Source organism: Paramisgurnus dabryanus, chromosome 24 (genome assembly GCF_030506205.2).
Source record: "Paramisgurnus dabryanus chromosome 24, PD_genome_1.1, whole genome shotgun sequence".
NCBI classification, from domain to species: domain Eukaryota; kingdom Metazoa; phylum Chordata; class Actinopteri; order Cypriniformes; family Cobitidae; genus Paramisgurnus; species Paramisgurnus dabryanus.
The window spans coordinates 28,634,607-28,652,725 of NC_133360.1; the positions used below are offsets into that span (position 1 = coordinate 28,634,607).

At 40.0% G+C, this 18,119-nt stretch overlaps 1 protein-coding gene across 10 annotated transcripts in view; it reads left to right on the forward strand.

The window, feature by feature from the left end:
• The window catches only part of dock3 (dedicator of cytokinesis 3), a 185,198-nt gene that overhangs the window by 63,928 nt on the left and 103,151 nt on the right, over nucleotides 1-18,119 (forward strand). For all 10 annotated transcript variants that reach the window (XR_010529355.1, XM_065259814.2, XM_065259819.2 and 7 more), the window contains exon 5: nucleotides 3,610-3,706. Coding sequence is in view for 9 of the 10 variants with exons in the window: in XM_065259814.2 (XP_065115886.1) it covers nucleotides 3,610-3,706 (97 nt within the window). In the remaining variant the exon portion in view is untranslated. The remainder of the gene's footprint in view (nucleotides 1-3,609; nucleotides 3,707-18,119) is intronic.

Consider the following 18,119-nt stretch of genomic DNA (forward strand, 5'->3'; position numbering starts at 1 on the left):
CAGTTGACCTTGTATTTATAATTTTTTTAAAGTCAGAGTTCAGATAAATGACCCCTGGGCATCCAGATTCATTAACTTATTCGAATACAATTGACCAGATTCAGTGAGAAGCTGAATGTTGATATGTACAAGGCATGACACCTCCCAATTCAGCTCCTACAGTGTAAGCGTGTTTCGAAACAGCCAGGAACTCTGTGTTGTCAGTCCCACAGGGATCTCACATCGGAAAACTGCGATGCTGTCAGCCCACACTTCCAAGTGTTTGTTTAAGCTTTTGATGTCTTCCAAGGTTTCTCGAAGGTGTTCGCGCATGGCACTGCATGTTAATCTTCACAGTCTTCTCACAACACATGCGTGCATGCGTTCAGCTTTTTGTGTGCGAGCAGATCCCAGGAGTCTTGTTCAGCAGTTTGAAGCTACACAAACTTGTTAGCATCTGGCTTCTTACAAGTCAAACTGCCATAGCATTTTAGTGCAATATTAAAAGAAAAAATACATCTAAATGAAAAGGATTTCAGAAATAAAATCATATAATATTATTATTATAAGTAAGGGGTTTTCTAAGTGGGCTATTGACACAAAATTTCCACTAGAAGTAGCCATCAAGCCAAATATTGAATTCAACCAAAGAAATCAGAACATTTAAGTATACAAGTTGAGTCATAATAAATAAAGTGAAATGACACAGGGAATAAGTATTGAACACATGAAGAGAACAATGTGCAAAATGGCACCTGAAAATCACCTGAAATCTGTCAGTATTGAGACAGAAACCCTGCCCCCTATCAGTACTAATTGATATCAGCGGCTTTAGTCCTAATTGATGGCCTATAAAGGCTTCTCATTAGCCAGGAGGCACACAGGAAAGACTTCATGATGGGTAAAAGCAAAGAACTCTCTAAAGATCCTCATAATCTTATCATTGATAAGCATTTTGATGGGAATGGTTATAGGCACATTTCCAGAATGCTGAATGTTCCTGTGAGCACTGTTGGGGCCATTATCCGGAAATGGAAGTGCATCACTTCAACATAAACCGGCCACGATCAGGTGCTCCACGTAAGATCCCTGTCCGAGAAGTCCAAAGAATAATCAGGAGAGCCAAGAACCACTCTGGCAGAACTTCAGGAAGACCTTGCATTAGCAGATACTGTTGTTTCAAAGAAAACCATAAGCAATTCACTGAACCGCCATGGCATCCATGCACGCTCACCACGCAAGACTCCATTGCTGAACAAAAAGCATGTTGAGGCTTGGTTAAAGTTTGCAAAAGAGCATTTGGAGAAGGCTGTGGATTATTGGGAGACTATAGTATGGTCAGATGAAAGCAAAATGTAACTTTTTGGCATTCATTCTACACACCATGTTTGGAGAAGAAATGGCACTGCCCACGACCCCAAGAACACCATACCAACAGTTAAGTTTGGGGGTGGAAGCATCATGGTTTGGGGCTGCTATCAGCAAGGGCAGACTTCATATTATTGAAGGCAGGTTGAATGGAGAAATGTACCGGGACATTCTGGATAAAAATCTGCTGCCATTTACCAGAAAGCTGAAAATGAAAAGAGGGGGGACATTTCAGCAAGACAATGATCGCAAACACAAAGCCAAGGAAACAATGGAGTGGTTTCAAAGAAAGAAAATCAAGTTGCTTGGATGGCCCAGTAAGAGAACTGAAGATCAAAGTTCATAAAAGAGGTCTAGGAACACCATCAAGATTTAAAGACCATTTGTGTGGAAGAATGGGCCAGAATCACTCCTGAGCAATGCAGACGACTGGTCTCTCCATACACAAGGAGTCTTGAAGCTGTAATCACCAACAAAGGCTTTTTTCAAAGGTGTTTTCAATACTTAGGCCCAATCCCATGTTTCTGTCTTACCCCACCCATTAGTTTTGCACATTAAGGGCTATCTCAATTGGGCCTTTCCCTCATGTGAACATGCAAAACTAAGGGGTATGGGTAAGGGTAAGGGGTAAGACAGAGAAATGGGATTGGGCCTTATTCTCTGTGTCATTTCACTTTATTTATTATGACTCAACTTGTATACTTAAATGTTCTGATAGGCTTAATGGCTACATCTGGTGGAAATTTTGTGTCAATAGCCCAATTAGAAATCCCCTTACGGATAAAAATGCTGATGTGTCAAATACTTATTTTCCCCGCTGTGTATGCAATAATAAATATTATATCACTGTAAAATTATGAATTCTATAATATTATAAAATGCTATAATCATACTTTATAAATGAAAAATTAACATGATTTTTACAACTGTACTTTGTTTACTTCGTTAACTTCACATTTAATATATGAAAATTCCTCTAGCTTTGATTGGCTATCACTTTCACGTGTGAAATAAGTAACAGTGCCCCTTCAAAATGTCTAAATACTGCAAAATTATTTTGGTGGTTATAATGTGCATTATTGTGCTTATACAGTAGTTGTGATGTCACAACTATGATTTTAGAGCGACACATTTCAATGCTCAATTTTTACAAATAAATCACTTGAACTTTGTCAATCTCCAGCACATGTGCATTGATCAAATTATAGCGTCAACATTTCAAAATTTCCTTTAGTAGGGAGGAAAAGTCTCTTCGGAGAAATCGTTCGACTCATGTGATGATAATGCAGAACAAAGAGATCAATCTGTTATGAAAGTGTGTCAGAGAAGGGCAAGGGAAGGACACCGGTGGACTGAAGGTGCAACAGAATGCTGAAGATAAATTGACAGTAAAAGCTAAAGAGACAGCAGGAAGATAAAGTAGCGATGAAAGGAGATTTTAATGGCATTGGTTTACAGATAATAGCTCTGTGTACACTGTTAAAGGCCTTTCAATGGTTGACAAATGCAATTTGATTTCCTGTGTTGATCTATTTCCTGTTGAAACAGGAAGTTAGGATGGAATTTGAATGTAAAACAGGAAAAAATATGGTAACTTACAAAAAAGTACTGTAAGGGATACAATATGGTAATGTGATATCAAAGTACTGATATAATTACTGTACCATAGTCATTGGTGGAGTTTGGGGGGGGAACGGGGGGCATAGCCCCCCAAACCAGAGCCAATTGCAATTAAAGCCTGAGCCACTAATGAGAATGAATATTTTATTTGTCTAATCTTAATATTTTAAGGGGTAGACTGAGTAACTTAAGGCTAAAATAGTTTTAATTTATTTAAACAATATTTAAAAAGCATGAAGCTGCACTCTCTCGCTAATCTTAAAGTTTTAAAGTCCCCGGCAGGTGCCCCCCATACACAAACGCAAAACTCTGTCTATGACTGTAGTACTCCCAAAAGTTTAATTTATTTTATTTTAGACTTTTGTTATGTTTTTTTTTTATAATTTAGCTGGTTTTTATCACTTTCATAAGTCGCTAGATAAAAGTGTCTGCTATATGCCTACATGTAAATGTACGATAATCAATTTGGCACCTTTTCAACTTTTTCAGTTTATTGCCAAGGCAACATTTCTCAAGTCTATTCCCAGACTTGCTTTTAATAGTTTTAGTTAACATTAACACAACCCTGGTATTATTTACTTAGTTTTTAGTTTTTTTTTGCAATTGATCATGCTAAACTGTGATCCGTGTGTTTTCCTACAGCCAATATGAGACGGTGGTCCCTCTGGAAGACCCCATTGTGACAGAAGTCACCTCAACCCTACAGGAATGGTCTGTTCTGTGGAAACAGTTGTATGTGGTAAGTCTTATCTGATCATCAGCTTCTCCGTTATCTCGGCTGAAGTGCGGGGAATGGTTGCAGTTAGACGGCTTCAAAAATTCATATCAGTCAGTAGACTGGATTACAGTGGCTTTAGGACTCGAGGGCAGTGGATCCCGAGCTGAGATAGTTCTTCGTCCACCCAACAAAAAACTGGCAGGCAATAGCATTTGGTTTTACAAATTTAATCTTTATAGTTGAATCATTGACAAGCAATTATAAATCTTTAAAGAAATATTATTACTATAAATGCTTTATGAGATTGTATTTTGTCGCCCACACTCAGAAGGCCTTCATGTGCTCTTCCTTTGTACTCAAAATTCAAAAGCTTTTCTCAACTAAATCATCTTGAATATCAAAGACCCCTTTTAAGTTACCTAAGAAATATCACATGAAGATAATTATAAAGCAGGAAAACCTGTGTGGAATACATTGAATGTTTTGGCCTTCTTCATACAAAAGACTTAAAATGAACTCTGACAGCAACTTTTATGTACGCCTGTAATGAGGGATTACCAAGCATTGCTATGAGAATGATAATGCAACTCACTCTGTCTGTTTTCCTCCTGTGTTGAGGAAACCGTGTCAGCCTTTGGCATCTAAGGCATGACTTTACTGCCTTGGATTTTATGTCATTGTTTATATCACCGTACTGCTTTTGTGACTTTCCACAGCTGTGGTGACTCTCACATGATCAACTTACTTTGCTGTCTTTTACCCTGACATTTTGTACACATTCGCATACTGGTTTGTGTAAAGGCTCATTTACATCGTGAATTGTCATTCATGACATCATAATTGTACATATTAAGTATATTAAGTTAGGGTTTTAATCAACCACTTAAAACACCCTAGCAACCACATAGCAACACCTTGGAATCCTAGCATCACAGTTTCATTTCAAAGGAATTCCACGCTGCATCAGAGAGCTGACGCTTTGGGAACGCCTGCATCATGACATGTCTAAGTATTTATATCAAATTCAACCAATTGTTGGGTGTGACGCCATAGGCCGAAGCCCGAGAGCATAAATAGGAAGAAAAGGAATGCTGACTTTATCTCGCATATGCCGAAGCGGGTGTACAGGTACGGGGAGTATAGCAAATGAGACACAGCGTCTGGTTCCCTTCTCAGGGAACAGAGGTTACATACGTAACCTGAGACGTTTTGCTTGAGGTAAATCTATAAATTCTTCATAACTGACGTATTTTTCAAATTACACTGAAAAGTATACATACAACACGTCATTAATAAGTCACTGTCAGAAAAATGGTAAAGAAGAGAGGCACTAGGGCAGTACCTTTTGTAATGCCTTATGTTTGATATTACATATGTGAAATTCACACTTTATTTAAATAAAAAACTGACACAAAGACATTAATTGGTATCATTTTACATACAACAATGTTGGAACAGTCCTCTTTCTCCACACTGGAGCTGTAGGTTCGCATACGTCATGTGCGACCTTTCGATGTAATTACGTTATACGTAAGGTCAGGCTGGTGCATCACACGGCTAGTGCAAGACAAGAAGTGAATATTTTATATTTTTCTTGCCGAAAATGTCAATCGTTTTGCTAGATAAGACCTTTATGCATCGTTTGAGATCATTTAGAGCCCTTTGAAGCTGCATTGAAATGGCAATTTAAAACTTCATTTAAACTCTAAACTGAGGTCCAATAAAGTTTATTAAATTGAGAAAAATCATGGAACTTAATTTCTTCTCGACTGAACAAAGATAATTATTGTTTTTTTTATATTTATGAAAGTATAACATTACTTTAATATGAACTCTTTAAGGTGTATTTTATGAATGGGTACCACTCCAGTGATAGCTAGAGGTCATTTTTTGGACACTTTTGTTTTCATTCGTCACCAATTCAAAGGCACTGATGTTAACACATTCAGAATTCCAACAGGACTCCTAATTCATGCTAATGTGGTGGCCATCTAAGGGCGATGATGACTATTTCATCATTTCAATGTAAGGTTGCGCAAGAAAGCGAGCAGAAAGCGGCACGAGGATGCAGCTGGGCAGATAGTGGAAATTCACGCTTCACAGCTCAGGTTAGAGAGACGTGGACACGGCCAGGAGCCGGTCAGGTGAAAACGGTTGTTGTAATGGTTTTACAAACCATCTCTTTTAGGAACTCGAATGTTTCTGGGACTCCAACCAAAGCTGGCACTTATCAAATGCCAGTGTGGGTGATACAATGATTTGATTCATTAATTAACAATGTTTTTTAGATTTGCTGTTTGGCCGTGGTTTGTTTGGCAGATAGTTGTGGATTTATGTAGATTTAATATTATTATGTGTGGTGGTTAGTTTTGGCTGGTTTTGAATGTGTATATTTGACATGGTTTTCTTACATAAGTTGTGGGTTATCCAAATTACTAAGAAGTGATTATATAATTTTGCTCTTATTATTGTTGTTTATATTATTATAATTCTGTACTGTACTACAGTATTACAGTACAGTATTACAATACTGTAGTTGTTGTTGTTGTGTTAATAAAGGCTTATTTGTCTTGTATTTTGTTGTTGATTTTGAAGTTTTGTAATGATATTATAACCTCAGCTGTCAATCTTATCATTAATTCCTCATTCCAAAGCCCTGATTGCCATTGGTCAGATGTGTGGGGTGTCTTTGTGTGCCCGTTTGTGTTACATTTTAAAAAACAATTGCCAATGGGAAAACCTGTCAGTCACTATAAAGCCTCAGCAGGATATGATATTAACCTCAGACAGGAAAAGCTGTCCAAACTAAGTGTGATAATATATATCAGATGTCTCCAACATTGCCCGCACCGAGTTTGTAAGTTGCAATTTCTATTAATAGCCTCAATTTTAATATTTATTTATTTATTACATATTTTTTATATTAGCTTGACTTCTTTATAAAATATCAACAAGTAAAATAGAATAAAATCAACAAGTCAAACAAAAAGGTTTTAATGTTTTCCTCTAGATGTTTTAGTAGTTTTATCCATTGTGGTAGCCCTTGCTCACAAAAAGGTTGGAGACCCCTGATACTGTACACTCACCTGAAGGATTATTATTTTGCAAATTGTAGCCTCTTTTTCCTATTTGTAGTGCAGATAAGTGGTACGCGGTGGGGTCTTCTGCTGTTGTAGCCCATCCGCCGCAAGGTTGTGCGTGTTGTGGCTTCACAAATGCTTTGCTGCATACCTCAGTTGTAACGAGTGGTTATTTCAGTCAAAGTTGCTCTTCTATCAGCTTGAATCAGTCTGCCCATTCTCCTCTGACCTCTAGCATCAACAAGGCATTTTCGCCAACACAGGACTGCCGCATACTGGATGTTTTTCCCTTTTCACACCATTCTTTGTAAACCTTAGAAATGGTTGTGCGTGAAAATCCCAGTAACTGAGCAGATTGTGAAATACTCAGACCGGGCCGTCTGGCACCAACAACCATGCCACGCTCAAAATTGCTTAAATCCCCTTTCTTTCCCATTCTGACATTCAGTTTGGAGTTCAGGAGATTGTCTTGACCAGGACCACACCCCTAAATGCATTGAAGCAACTGCCATGTGATTGGTTGATTAGATAATTGCATCAATGAGAAATTGAACAGGTGTTCCTAATAATCCTTTAGGTAAGTGTATATATAATAGATGATCTAACATATATACAGACCATATATAAAACAGTGTTTTCAAACTTTGCGTACAGATGCCCCAAGCTAAAAATCTGCATTTTTGTGTATTTAAAAGGCAGTTAATATGACCAACTGTGATTGTGCCAACCATGTAATGTTATGATTACTTCATAACTTGCCCATATGGTTAGATTATCTTGTTCATGACATCAGTTGCTCATTACCAAATCTGATCTCTCTGGGCCATTTGTTTCAGCAACATTGAATCATTTGTTACAAGTCACTGCTCATTTGCTCTCAGTGACGGTCATACAAATGTGATCAAAGACACCAGACTGATAATAGTGTAATCTGGAAACACTTTTTTTATTTTCTGCAATTTTCTTATTGACCAACATCCACTTTAGTACCTTACTATGTCGTTTAACTGAAGTGCAAGACCAACGTACTATGAAATGTGCTGACATCTCTTTTTGGAGACCTTGTTCTTTGACATATTGTTTTGTAGCGTAAGTGATTGGTCAGTGTGTCATCCATACAGTAAATGATCTTTACCCGTGCGGAAGAAAACATGTGTCAGTGCCGCTCTAAATCTCTGCAATACTTTAACATTAACTAAACTGTGCAAGCAGATTTGCCCACTTAAAAAAACATGGTTTATATTAAGGTTATGTTATTGTTACCATGGTTTAACTATAGTAGCCATGTTTTGTGGGTTAATTGTTGTAAAACTGTGATTAATTTTTGTAAGGGACTGACTTTTGCTTTGACTTGTTTGTCTTATATATTTTGAAGTCTTGCTCTGAACCAAGTGGCATTGGGATTTACCGTTCTAAGGTATTCTGTAAAAGCATGTTATTAATCCATCCATGCGTCCATGTTGAATTCAGCTTTAATGCTGTCTTTTATGCACGCACACGTCAAGACCCCTTTGGTCCGACCCCCATCTGCGATGTTGCCTGCGGGGCAAAACCAACAAAGACGTTAGGAGCACATGTGTGAACGCAAATCAACTCACTTATTATTTTTAAAAGCAGTTTAATTTGATATGAAATCGAATATTCATTTAACTCATTCCCCGCCAGCATTTTTTTAAGTTGTGATTTTTACAAAAGTTTCACAAAATGCCTTCCAGGAAAATGTTCTTAAAAATATGTAAACATACAAATATATCAAATAAAAAGAACAGACCCTCTGTTTCAAACAAACAATAAAAAAACAAACAAAATTTGGAAAAAAAGCGTTTCATCCTATCTATATTTTTTCTCTGCTTATAAACTCTTAAATATGGGCAGGTTTCTTCAAAAATTATTTTTTTAGCAAAAAGCTGAAATAATTGCATTTTTGTGAAGGAATTTTGTTAAAGATCAAATTCAGAACGATTATCAAAACATACACAGAGTTTAAAATTAGTAAATAACATTTTTGCCCCAGTTTTTTAATCAATTGGGTAAGAGCGGCATCTAGTGGATATTCGTGGTATTACAGACAACCATAAAAACTCATCAGGAACACGTTTTTTCATGCTAATGTTTTCTCTTATTTGACGAGATAACTTGTCAATGGCAAGGAAAGCGTTAAAATTTCCACTTTGTAGGTGTGAGCAAAAATGTGCTGTTTTGGGTGTGTCCTTTAAAATGCAAATGAGCTGACCTCTGCACTAAATGGCAGTGGCGTGGTTGGATAATGCAGATTAAAGGGCGGTATTATCCCCTTCTGACATCACAAAGGGTACCCACATTTCCAAGACTAATTTTTTCACATGCTTGCAGAGAATGATTTACCAAAACTAAGTTACTGGGTTGATTTTTTTACATCTTCTAAGTTGATAGAAGCATTGGGGACCCAATTAAAGCATTTAAACATGGAAAAGTCAGATAAAGGAGAAAAGTCTCCTTTAAGGATCTATTGTGTACCTTTAAAGGTACAGTCAACTTTTTTGTACCTCCAAAATTTAACTGGTGCAAAATTGTTGGTGAAATGTGTTTGCCCAGGGCAGAACCTGGTGCCAGGTTGTGACACGTTCAGTCGGGATTCACACACTGACTTGATCTGTCCATGCCACCTTCACCTTGTTTCAGCTTTATTTTTCAAGTGAAGAGGAAGTTGTATTGCGGGGGTCAAAGTGTCTCCGAATGTGTTGGTGCGTTAAAGGCGACTCACAATGTATTTCCATCACTATAAACCTTCTCATGGAGGTCAAGCGTCAAAAGAGAGCTTTTTATAAGCGCAATAGCACCTGTCTGTTTAAATTAAGATACAAATCTTAATGAATTAATTTTTTCTTCAAGTTAGTGGCTTTGATGCACGTTGAAAACTTATTTGAATATATTAAATGTGTGCAAGATTTACTGTACAAACCAAACAAATAAACGTTTTTTTTATCAGCAGTACAAAAAAAGACTTAATAACATAAATTAGTGCCACAAGTAATGATGGGAAAATTGTGCATGATGGTAGTAAAATAACTTTTATCAACAAATTTAATAAACAAGTCAACTTTAAAATCTAAATTTGTCCCAATAAGACCCAGCTGCTCTTACAATAAAATAATAATATAATATAAAATAATATAACCAATACCAATCATCAGGCTTAAAGAAAACCCAGAGTTTTGTGTTCATCTCGTGTGTATGATCATTATGATGTGACTTGTGGCCAGCATGACAGAGCGTTGAAACAAGCCAGATGCTAAAAAGATTGAGTTTTCTGAAGAAACACTACAGATCTTGTTAGCGCCTTTGCGAGATCGCCGTAGGCCTGGTTTTGTTATCATTTAATTGCAATTCCTTTTGACATAAAACTGACTCTGGCGGGTCAAGATCACTTATTTAAGAAGTGTTACTTTAGACGTGATCTGTTGAAATAAACAACATTGACGCACACAGTCAAAAACAACTCACTGATGGTCTTGACACCATCTGAACTCCGAATTACATGGTCGTTATTCAGTCTTCGTTTCTCCTACATACTTAAATCTTTCTTTTTCTCTTTTTGAACCAAAATTTTGTTTGATATATGCTTTAAACAAGAAAAAGTAACTTTACAAGGCTGTAGCAAAATAAAGTTCAAGATTTGTCCGTTAACTCATTCCCCGCCAGCCATTTTTTGAAAAGTTGCCCGACAGCTTTTTTGTGATTTTCTCAAAAGTTTTACAAAATGCCTTCCAGGAAAATGTTCTTCTAAAAATATATAAACATACAAATATATTAAATGAAAGAACAGACTTTTGCTTTCAAACAAACAAACAAAACGGGGAAAAAAGTTTCATATATTTTTTCTCTGCTTAAATATTTTCTTTAAAAATAAGTATTTTTTAGCAAAAAGCTGAAATAATTGCATTTTTTGTGAAGGAATTTAGTAAAGAGATCAGATTCAGAACGATTATCAAAACATACACAGAGTTTAAAATTAGTAAATAACATTTGGCTTCAGTTTTTTCATAAATTGAGTAACAGCGGCATCTAGTGGATTATCACAGTATTACAGGTTAACATAATGCAAATAATTTTTTTATGCAAAAGTTTTCTCTTAATTGACAAGATAACTCGTCAAGGCTTACTATTAAAAATTATTTTGCCTTTGTAGCGCCATCTCTGTTTGAAACATAACATTTCAAGTTACTTACAGAGTTATCTTCTTTAACGTTATCTTCTTTACTCAAATTAGATCAAGCAGACATTACCCAAAAATTGTTATTTTATTAGAAGCATTATTAGAAGCTTTCTGTCGTTATCGAAACAAAAAACATTGCACATTTTTATATTTAATTTCGAAAATCATTCAGGTTCTTATGTAGTAGTTTCATGTGTGCATAACAAAGACTCAAATACTTAAATAATATTCTAACCATATTCAGTTATGTTGATACGGATCGCTAGCCGTTATTGGCCGTGTTTCCTACTCCCGCCTGTGTTTGCCCGACAGCCAAAACCGTAGTGTCAGTGAACTGCGTAGGCTGCCATGTACTATATGACTAGCCTGCTGAATTGCTGTTACTACGGCAACCCCCGTCCAATGGCAGTCTCCGCAGAGGCGAGGAGGCGATCTGTGTGTATGGACCTCTGTTTAGATCAGCCTGCTAAACATCTCCTCTTTAAATCTTAGGTAATGCAAGAGAGCTAAACACATGCAGACATCTGTATATTCTGTATTGTGCATTGTTTCTAGTAGAAACATTTACACACGCATGCACAATTCAGTTGCTATTTGTAATATCCTACCAAAAGTGATGTATGAAAAATGTATCAGTAACAGTTTGGTAGAGCACTGTGTTAACAGCACAAAAGGTTGTGGATTCGATTCTCAGGAAAGAAAAGAGAGAGAGAGAGATTTATAATAGCTTTTTTTGTTAATGTAGATTTATATAGATTTATTTTAGATTTATTGTTCCTATTAAACAATAAAATTATACAAATATATATAGTATATAGTCTTTTTAATATATATATTTATTTATTTAATGTTTCTTTAAAACAATGAAATTATACAAATATATAAAGTATATAGTCTTTTAAATATATTTATTTATTTATTTATTTAATGTTGCTATAAAACAATGAAATTATACAAATATATATATATATAATATATAGTCTTTTAAATATATTTATTTATTGTTGCTATAAAACAATACAATTATACAAATGTATATAGTATATAGTCTTTTAAATGTATTTATTTATTTATTGTTGCTATTAAATGATGAAATTATACAAATATATATAGTATATAGTCTTTTAAATATATTTATTTTTTTATTGTTGCTATAAAATGATGAAATTATACAAATATATATAGTATATAGTCTTTTAAATTTATTTATTTATTTATCGTTGCTATAAAATGATGAAATTATATAAATATATATAGTATATAGTCTTTTAAATATATTTATTTATTTATTGTTGCTATAAAATGATGAAATTATATAAATATATATAGTATATAGTCTTTTAAATATATTTATTTATTTATTGTTGCTATAAAACAATGAAATTATACAAATATTTATAGTATATTATCTTTTAAATGTATTTAGTTATTTATTGTTGCTATAATACAATGAAATTATACAAATATATATAGTATATTGTCTTTTAAATGTATTTATTTATTTATTGTTGCTATAAAACAATACAATTATACAAATATATATAGTATATTTGTCAGGAAACGGACTCAGAGTCAAGTGCAAGTTAAATAGTTTATTTAGAAAAATATAGAAAACAGGAGAGCAAGTCACTGGTAGATCCACACACGGCGTACACCCGTTGACTCACTCCGATGGAATCACTACTGTGGGAATGAATCACTCTCACAGTAGGGGAGAGTGAGTCGGCGCTACACAATAATTCAGTACAGATCCAAAGGAAGAGAGAGCCACCCACGCGCTCCGTCGAGAACGCCAGCACTGCCACCACACGCAACAGAGGGATGAAACACGCCGCCCTGAAGGTGGATGACAGGCGGAGATGGAAGTCCAAGTTCTCAGACGGATAATCCACTGTGTAATCCAGATGATGAAGGACCACCCGGAAACCACTGGTCACCGCCTAAAAACGAAGCGAACCAGTGGTTCCGAGAAACAACAGTAATTAGAGTCAATATAATCCACAAGGTAAAATGGGTGAACTCCACTCACGGGTGATGATGCAAACCGGAGAGAGGGAGACAGCTGGTATACCGCCTAGAAACGAAGCGAACCAGCTGTGTCGAGAGACAAACAAAGTCAGTATAATCCAATGCTCCAACAAGCGAGCGGTCCGGGTGAAGACGTGTCCCCGAATGCCGAAACCAAACCTGGGGTAACAAAGGGAAAGACAGAGAGCGACTGACAAGACAAGGCAGGGCAGCAGGACTGTGATAAAACAATGAGCGCGCAACAAAGGACAGGACTACGTGCAATATAAAGGGAAAGGTAAACGAGACACCACCGGTGAACAATCAACTGAAACAAGGGGGCGGAGTTAGTGAACACACGAGGAACCGGCACCACAGGTAAACAACACACACACACAGATCACACAGCCATCGATCACCCAGCAGTCATGACAGTAGCCCCCCCTCCACGACCGGCACCAGACGGACCGGGGAACTCACCCTGTCGCCGACGGAGGTCCTCGATCAGCCCAGGATCCAGCAAATCCCGACCCGGAACCCAGCTCCTCTCATCAGGACCGTATCCTTCCCAATCCACTAAATACTGAAATCCTCTGCCCCTGCGGCGGGAGTCTAGTAACCTCTTAACAGTGTAGACAGGGGCACCATCCACTAGACGAGGGGCGGGGGGATTAGGGGCAGAGACAGGGGGGTTATAGCGAGCAAACATCACAGGTTTAACCTTGGATACATGAAAAACAGGGTGAACCCGACCAAGAGAAAGGGGTAACTTAAGCTTAATCGTCACCGGATTAATGACCTTAGAAATACTGTATGGCCCAATGAATCTCGGAGCCAGCTTACGAGAAGGCTCACGGAGAGACAGATCCTTGGTAGAAAGCCATACCTTTTGACCACAAACGTAACGGGGTGGAGGTCGCCGATGACGATCAGCTGCAGCTTTGGTTCGTCTGGAATTAGATAATAACAGTGTCTTAGCTCTCCTCCAGGTGCGTCTGCACCTGCGTACGAAAGCTAACGCAGACGGAACCGCTGCCTCGGGCTCCTGTGATGGAAACAGGGGAGGTTGATAACCGATGGAAAGTTCAAACGGGGACAAATTGGTAGACGTAACGGGAAGAGAATTATGAGAATATTCAACCCACGGGAGCTGATCGCACCAGGAATTCGGATATTGTGACGACAGACAGCGGAGCGTTCTACCGAGATCCTGATTAGCCCGTTCGCATTGCCCATTGGTCTGCGGGTGATAACCAGACGACAAGCTGGCCGTGGCGCCAATTTGTCTACAAAACTCCTGCCAAAAACGAGAGATGAACTGAGGACCCCTATCTGACACTACGTCAGTCGGAATACCATGTAACCGAAAAACGTGATTAATCAAAACCTGAGCCATCTCTTTTGCAGAAGGTAGTTTGGGCAGGGGAATGAAATGAACCGCCTTCGAAAAACGATCCACCACAGTTAGAACAACAGTGTTACCATTAGATGCCGGTAAGCCGGTGACAAAATCAAGAGCTATATGAGACCAGGGGCGGGAGGGCACGGGCAAAGATTTAAGCAGACCAGCGGGTGGTAAATTAGATACTTTATTACGAGCACAAACCGAACAGGCTAATACAAACTGTCTGACGTCAGTGGACATAGAAGGCCACCAAAAACGCTGACGGACGGCAGCCAGCGTTCTCCGAATACCTGGATGGCCGACAAATTTGGACTCGTGACCCCACCGGATGACATCGGAACGTAACCGCTCAGGAACCCATAGGCGACCCGCTGGACACCCCTCCGGAACTTCCCCCTCCCGGCCGGCCTCTCTCACCCGCTGTTCGACTCCCCATACGAGGGCGCCGACCACCCTCCCCTCCGGGAGAATGGTCTCCGTCCTCTCCGAATCGGACTTTTCGAACAGACGGGAGAGAGCATCAGGCTTGGTATTTTTCGAGCCAGGCCGGTACGAGAGGGTGAAGTTGAAACGATCAAAGAAGAGTGCCCAACGAGCCTGCCTAGATGTTAGTCTTCTGGCCGAACGGATATATTCAAGATTCTTATGATCCGTCCAGACCAGAAAGGGCTCCGAGGTTCCCTCCAACCAGTGACGCCACTCACCCAAAGCGAGTCTAACCGCCAACAGCTCCCGATTCCCTATGTCGTAATTACGTTCTGCTGGGTTTAACCGGTGAGAGAAAAAAGCACACGGATGTACTTTCCCATCAATAGACGATCGCTGTGATAAGACGGCGCCTACCCCGACATCAGATGCATCCACTTCCACTATAAATTGTTTAGCCGGATCGGGAATAGAGAGGACAGGTGCAGAGATGAACCGGGATTTTAACACATCAAAGGCCTCCTGAGCCTCTCTACTCCAACGGAAACATACATTAGGTGAAGTGAGAGCGGTGAGAGGCTTAGCGATCTGACCAAAATTTCTGATGAAACGCCGATAAAAATTGGCGAACCCCAGAAATCGCTGAAGCTCCTTCCGAGTGTCGGGTACTGGCCAATCGGCAACCGTCTTAACCTTAGCGGGATCGGGACGAATTTCTCCCTCGGCAATGACAAAACCCAGAAACGAAACCGACTTTTTGTGGAACTCGCACTTCTCCGCCTTAACAAATAGCTGATTCTCTAATAGCCGTTGTAAAACCATGCGAACGTGCTGAGTGTGTATCTGCATGGAGGGAGAAAAGATGAGAATGTCATCGAGATACACAAAGACAAATCTGTTAATCATGTCACCCAGCACTTCATTGACCATGGTCTGGAAGACAGCTGGAGCGTTACAAAGACCGAACGGCAGAACGGAATATTCCCAGTGTCCAGAAGGTGTATTAAAGGCTGTCTTCCACTCATCGCCCTCTCTAATACGTACCAAATGATAAGCGTTGCGCAGATCTAATTTGGTAAATACGCGCGCTCCCTGTAATAACTCGAATGCTGATGACATTAAAGGCAAGGGGTACTTATTCTTAACAGTAATGTCATTCAGCCCTCGATAATCAATGCACGGACGAAGAGACCCGTCTTTCTTTTTTACAAAGAAAAATCCAGCACCGGCTGGAGACGAGGAGCGGCGAATGAGACCGGCTTTAAGAGCGTCATTAATGTACTTATCCATAGCCTCTCTTTCTGGTTTAGCTAGGGAAAATATGCGACCCTTAGGCGGAGAAGTGTTGGGAAGTAGTTTAATCTCGCAATCATACGACCGATGAGGAGGCAGAGAAGTGGCCCGGGACTTACTGAAAACCTGATACAGATCCGAGTACTCCGCCGGGACCCCTGAGAGATCGATAGCCGGGACCTGCGAGACAGAACAAGAGACAAGAGAGGGAGCAGGACCAAGACAAGAAACATAACACGAAGACTTCCATGATAACACAACATTGTTCTGCCAATCAACGTGAGGATTATGTTTGGATAGCCAGTCATGACCTAAAATGACTGGCGATTGTGAATCTTCTAAGATGTAGAATTCAATCTCCTCACGATGATTGCCAGAAACAAACAAACTCACAGGGGGTGTGCGGTGCGTGATCACAGCCATATGCTGGCCCTTCAATGTCCAGGCAGACAAAGGGGAGGAGAGAGGGATGAATGGAATACCCCAGGACTTGGCCAACCCAGCATCCAAAAGACACGCCTCCGCACCGGAATCCAGCAACGCCTGTGACGAAAAAGAGTTAATCATGACAGGTAGTGTGGTGCTGCTTACGGGAGATTTAAATGACGATGCGCCCACCGAGACTCCCAGGTTCATCGGCGGGCGTGAGCTTTTACCGGACAGGTGGCCGCCAGATGCCCCGGCTTGCCACAATACAAACAGAGGCCATTAGATAGCCGACGACTTCTCTCTCCAGCAGAAATTCGGAACTTGCCCAGCTGCATAGGCTCCTCGGAGGGCGTCTCTGAAGCGATCTCCCCTGGTTCTGACATCAGGTGGCGAAATGAGCGACGCAGATCTCTCTGCCGATGGCGAGACTCGACCCTCAGAGCCAGATCGATGACAGCTTCCAGGGACGTGGGTGGCTCCCTCAGTGCAATCTCGTCTTGAATACCTGGCGTGAGACCCTCGAGGAACTGTGCTCTTAATGCCGCGTCATTCCAGTTGCAGCAAATAGCGAGCGTTTTGAATCGTATGGCGAAATCAGTCACAGAGTCATTACGTTGCCGTAATCTCACCAACTCAGCCGCTGCCATGTCTCCCTTGAGTGAGCGGTCAAATAGTTTTAACATCTCCTCCTCGAGAGCCTCAAATGAAAAAGTAAAAGGAGCTTTAGCCCCCCAGGCGGCCATACCCCAGTCTCTCGCCCTTCCAGTGAGTAATGTCAGGACATAGGCCACCTTGGAAGTGGATGAAGAAAATCGACGGGGCTGGAGTGCGAAGACGAGAGAGCACTGCTGTAAAAAGGATCTGCAGGTGTTGGGATCGCCATTGTAGGTGGGGGGTGTAGCCGTGTGTGGCTCCCGTTCAAATGAAGCGGCTCCTCCGGATGAGGTTGGGGCTTCATGGTGAGGAGTCACTTGGTCCAAGCGATTGCTGAGCTCTTTCAGTTGCTCAGACAGGATGCTGAAATCTCTGGCAGCAGCAGACAATAACGACGAATGTTGGTCGATGGCCGCCCCCTGCTGGTGAAGGGCGGTCTGTACCTCCCGACTCTCTAAACTTGCTGACTCCATAATTGGCGCGCTCATCTGTCAGGAAACGGACTCAGAGTCAAGTGCAAGTTAAATAGTTTATTTAGAAAAATATAGAAAACAGGAGAGCAAGTCACTGGTAGATCCACACACGGCGTACACCCGTTGACTCACTCCGATGGAATCACTACTGTGGGAATGAATCACTCTCACAGTAGGGGAGAGTGAGTCGGCGCTACACAATAATTCAGTACAGATCCAAAGGAAGAGAGAGCCACCCACGCGCTCCGTCGAGAACGCCAGCACTGCCACCACACGCAACAGAGGGATGAAACACGCCGCCCTGAAGGTGGATGACAGGCGGAGATGGAAGTCCAAGTTCTCAGACGGATAATCCACTGTGTAATCCAGATGATGAAGGACCACCCGGAAACCACTGGTCACCGCCTAAAAACGAAGCGAACCAGTGGTTCCGAGAAACAACAGTAATTAGAGTCAATATAATCCACAAGGT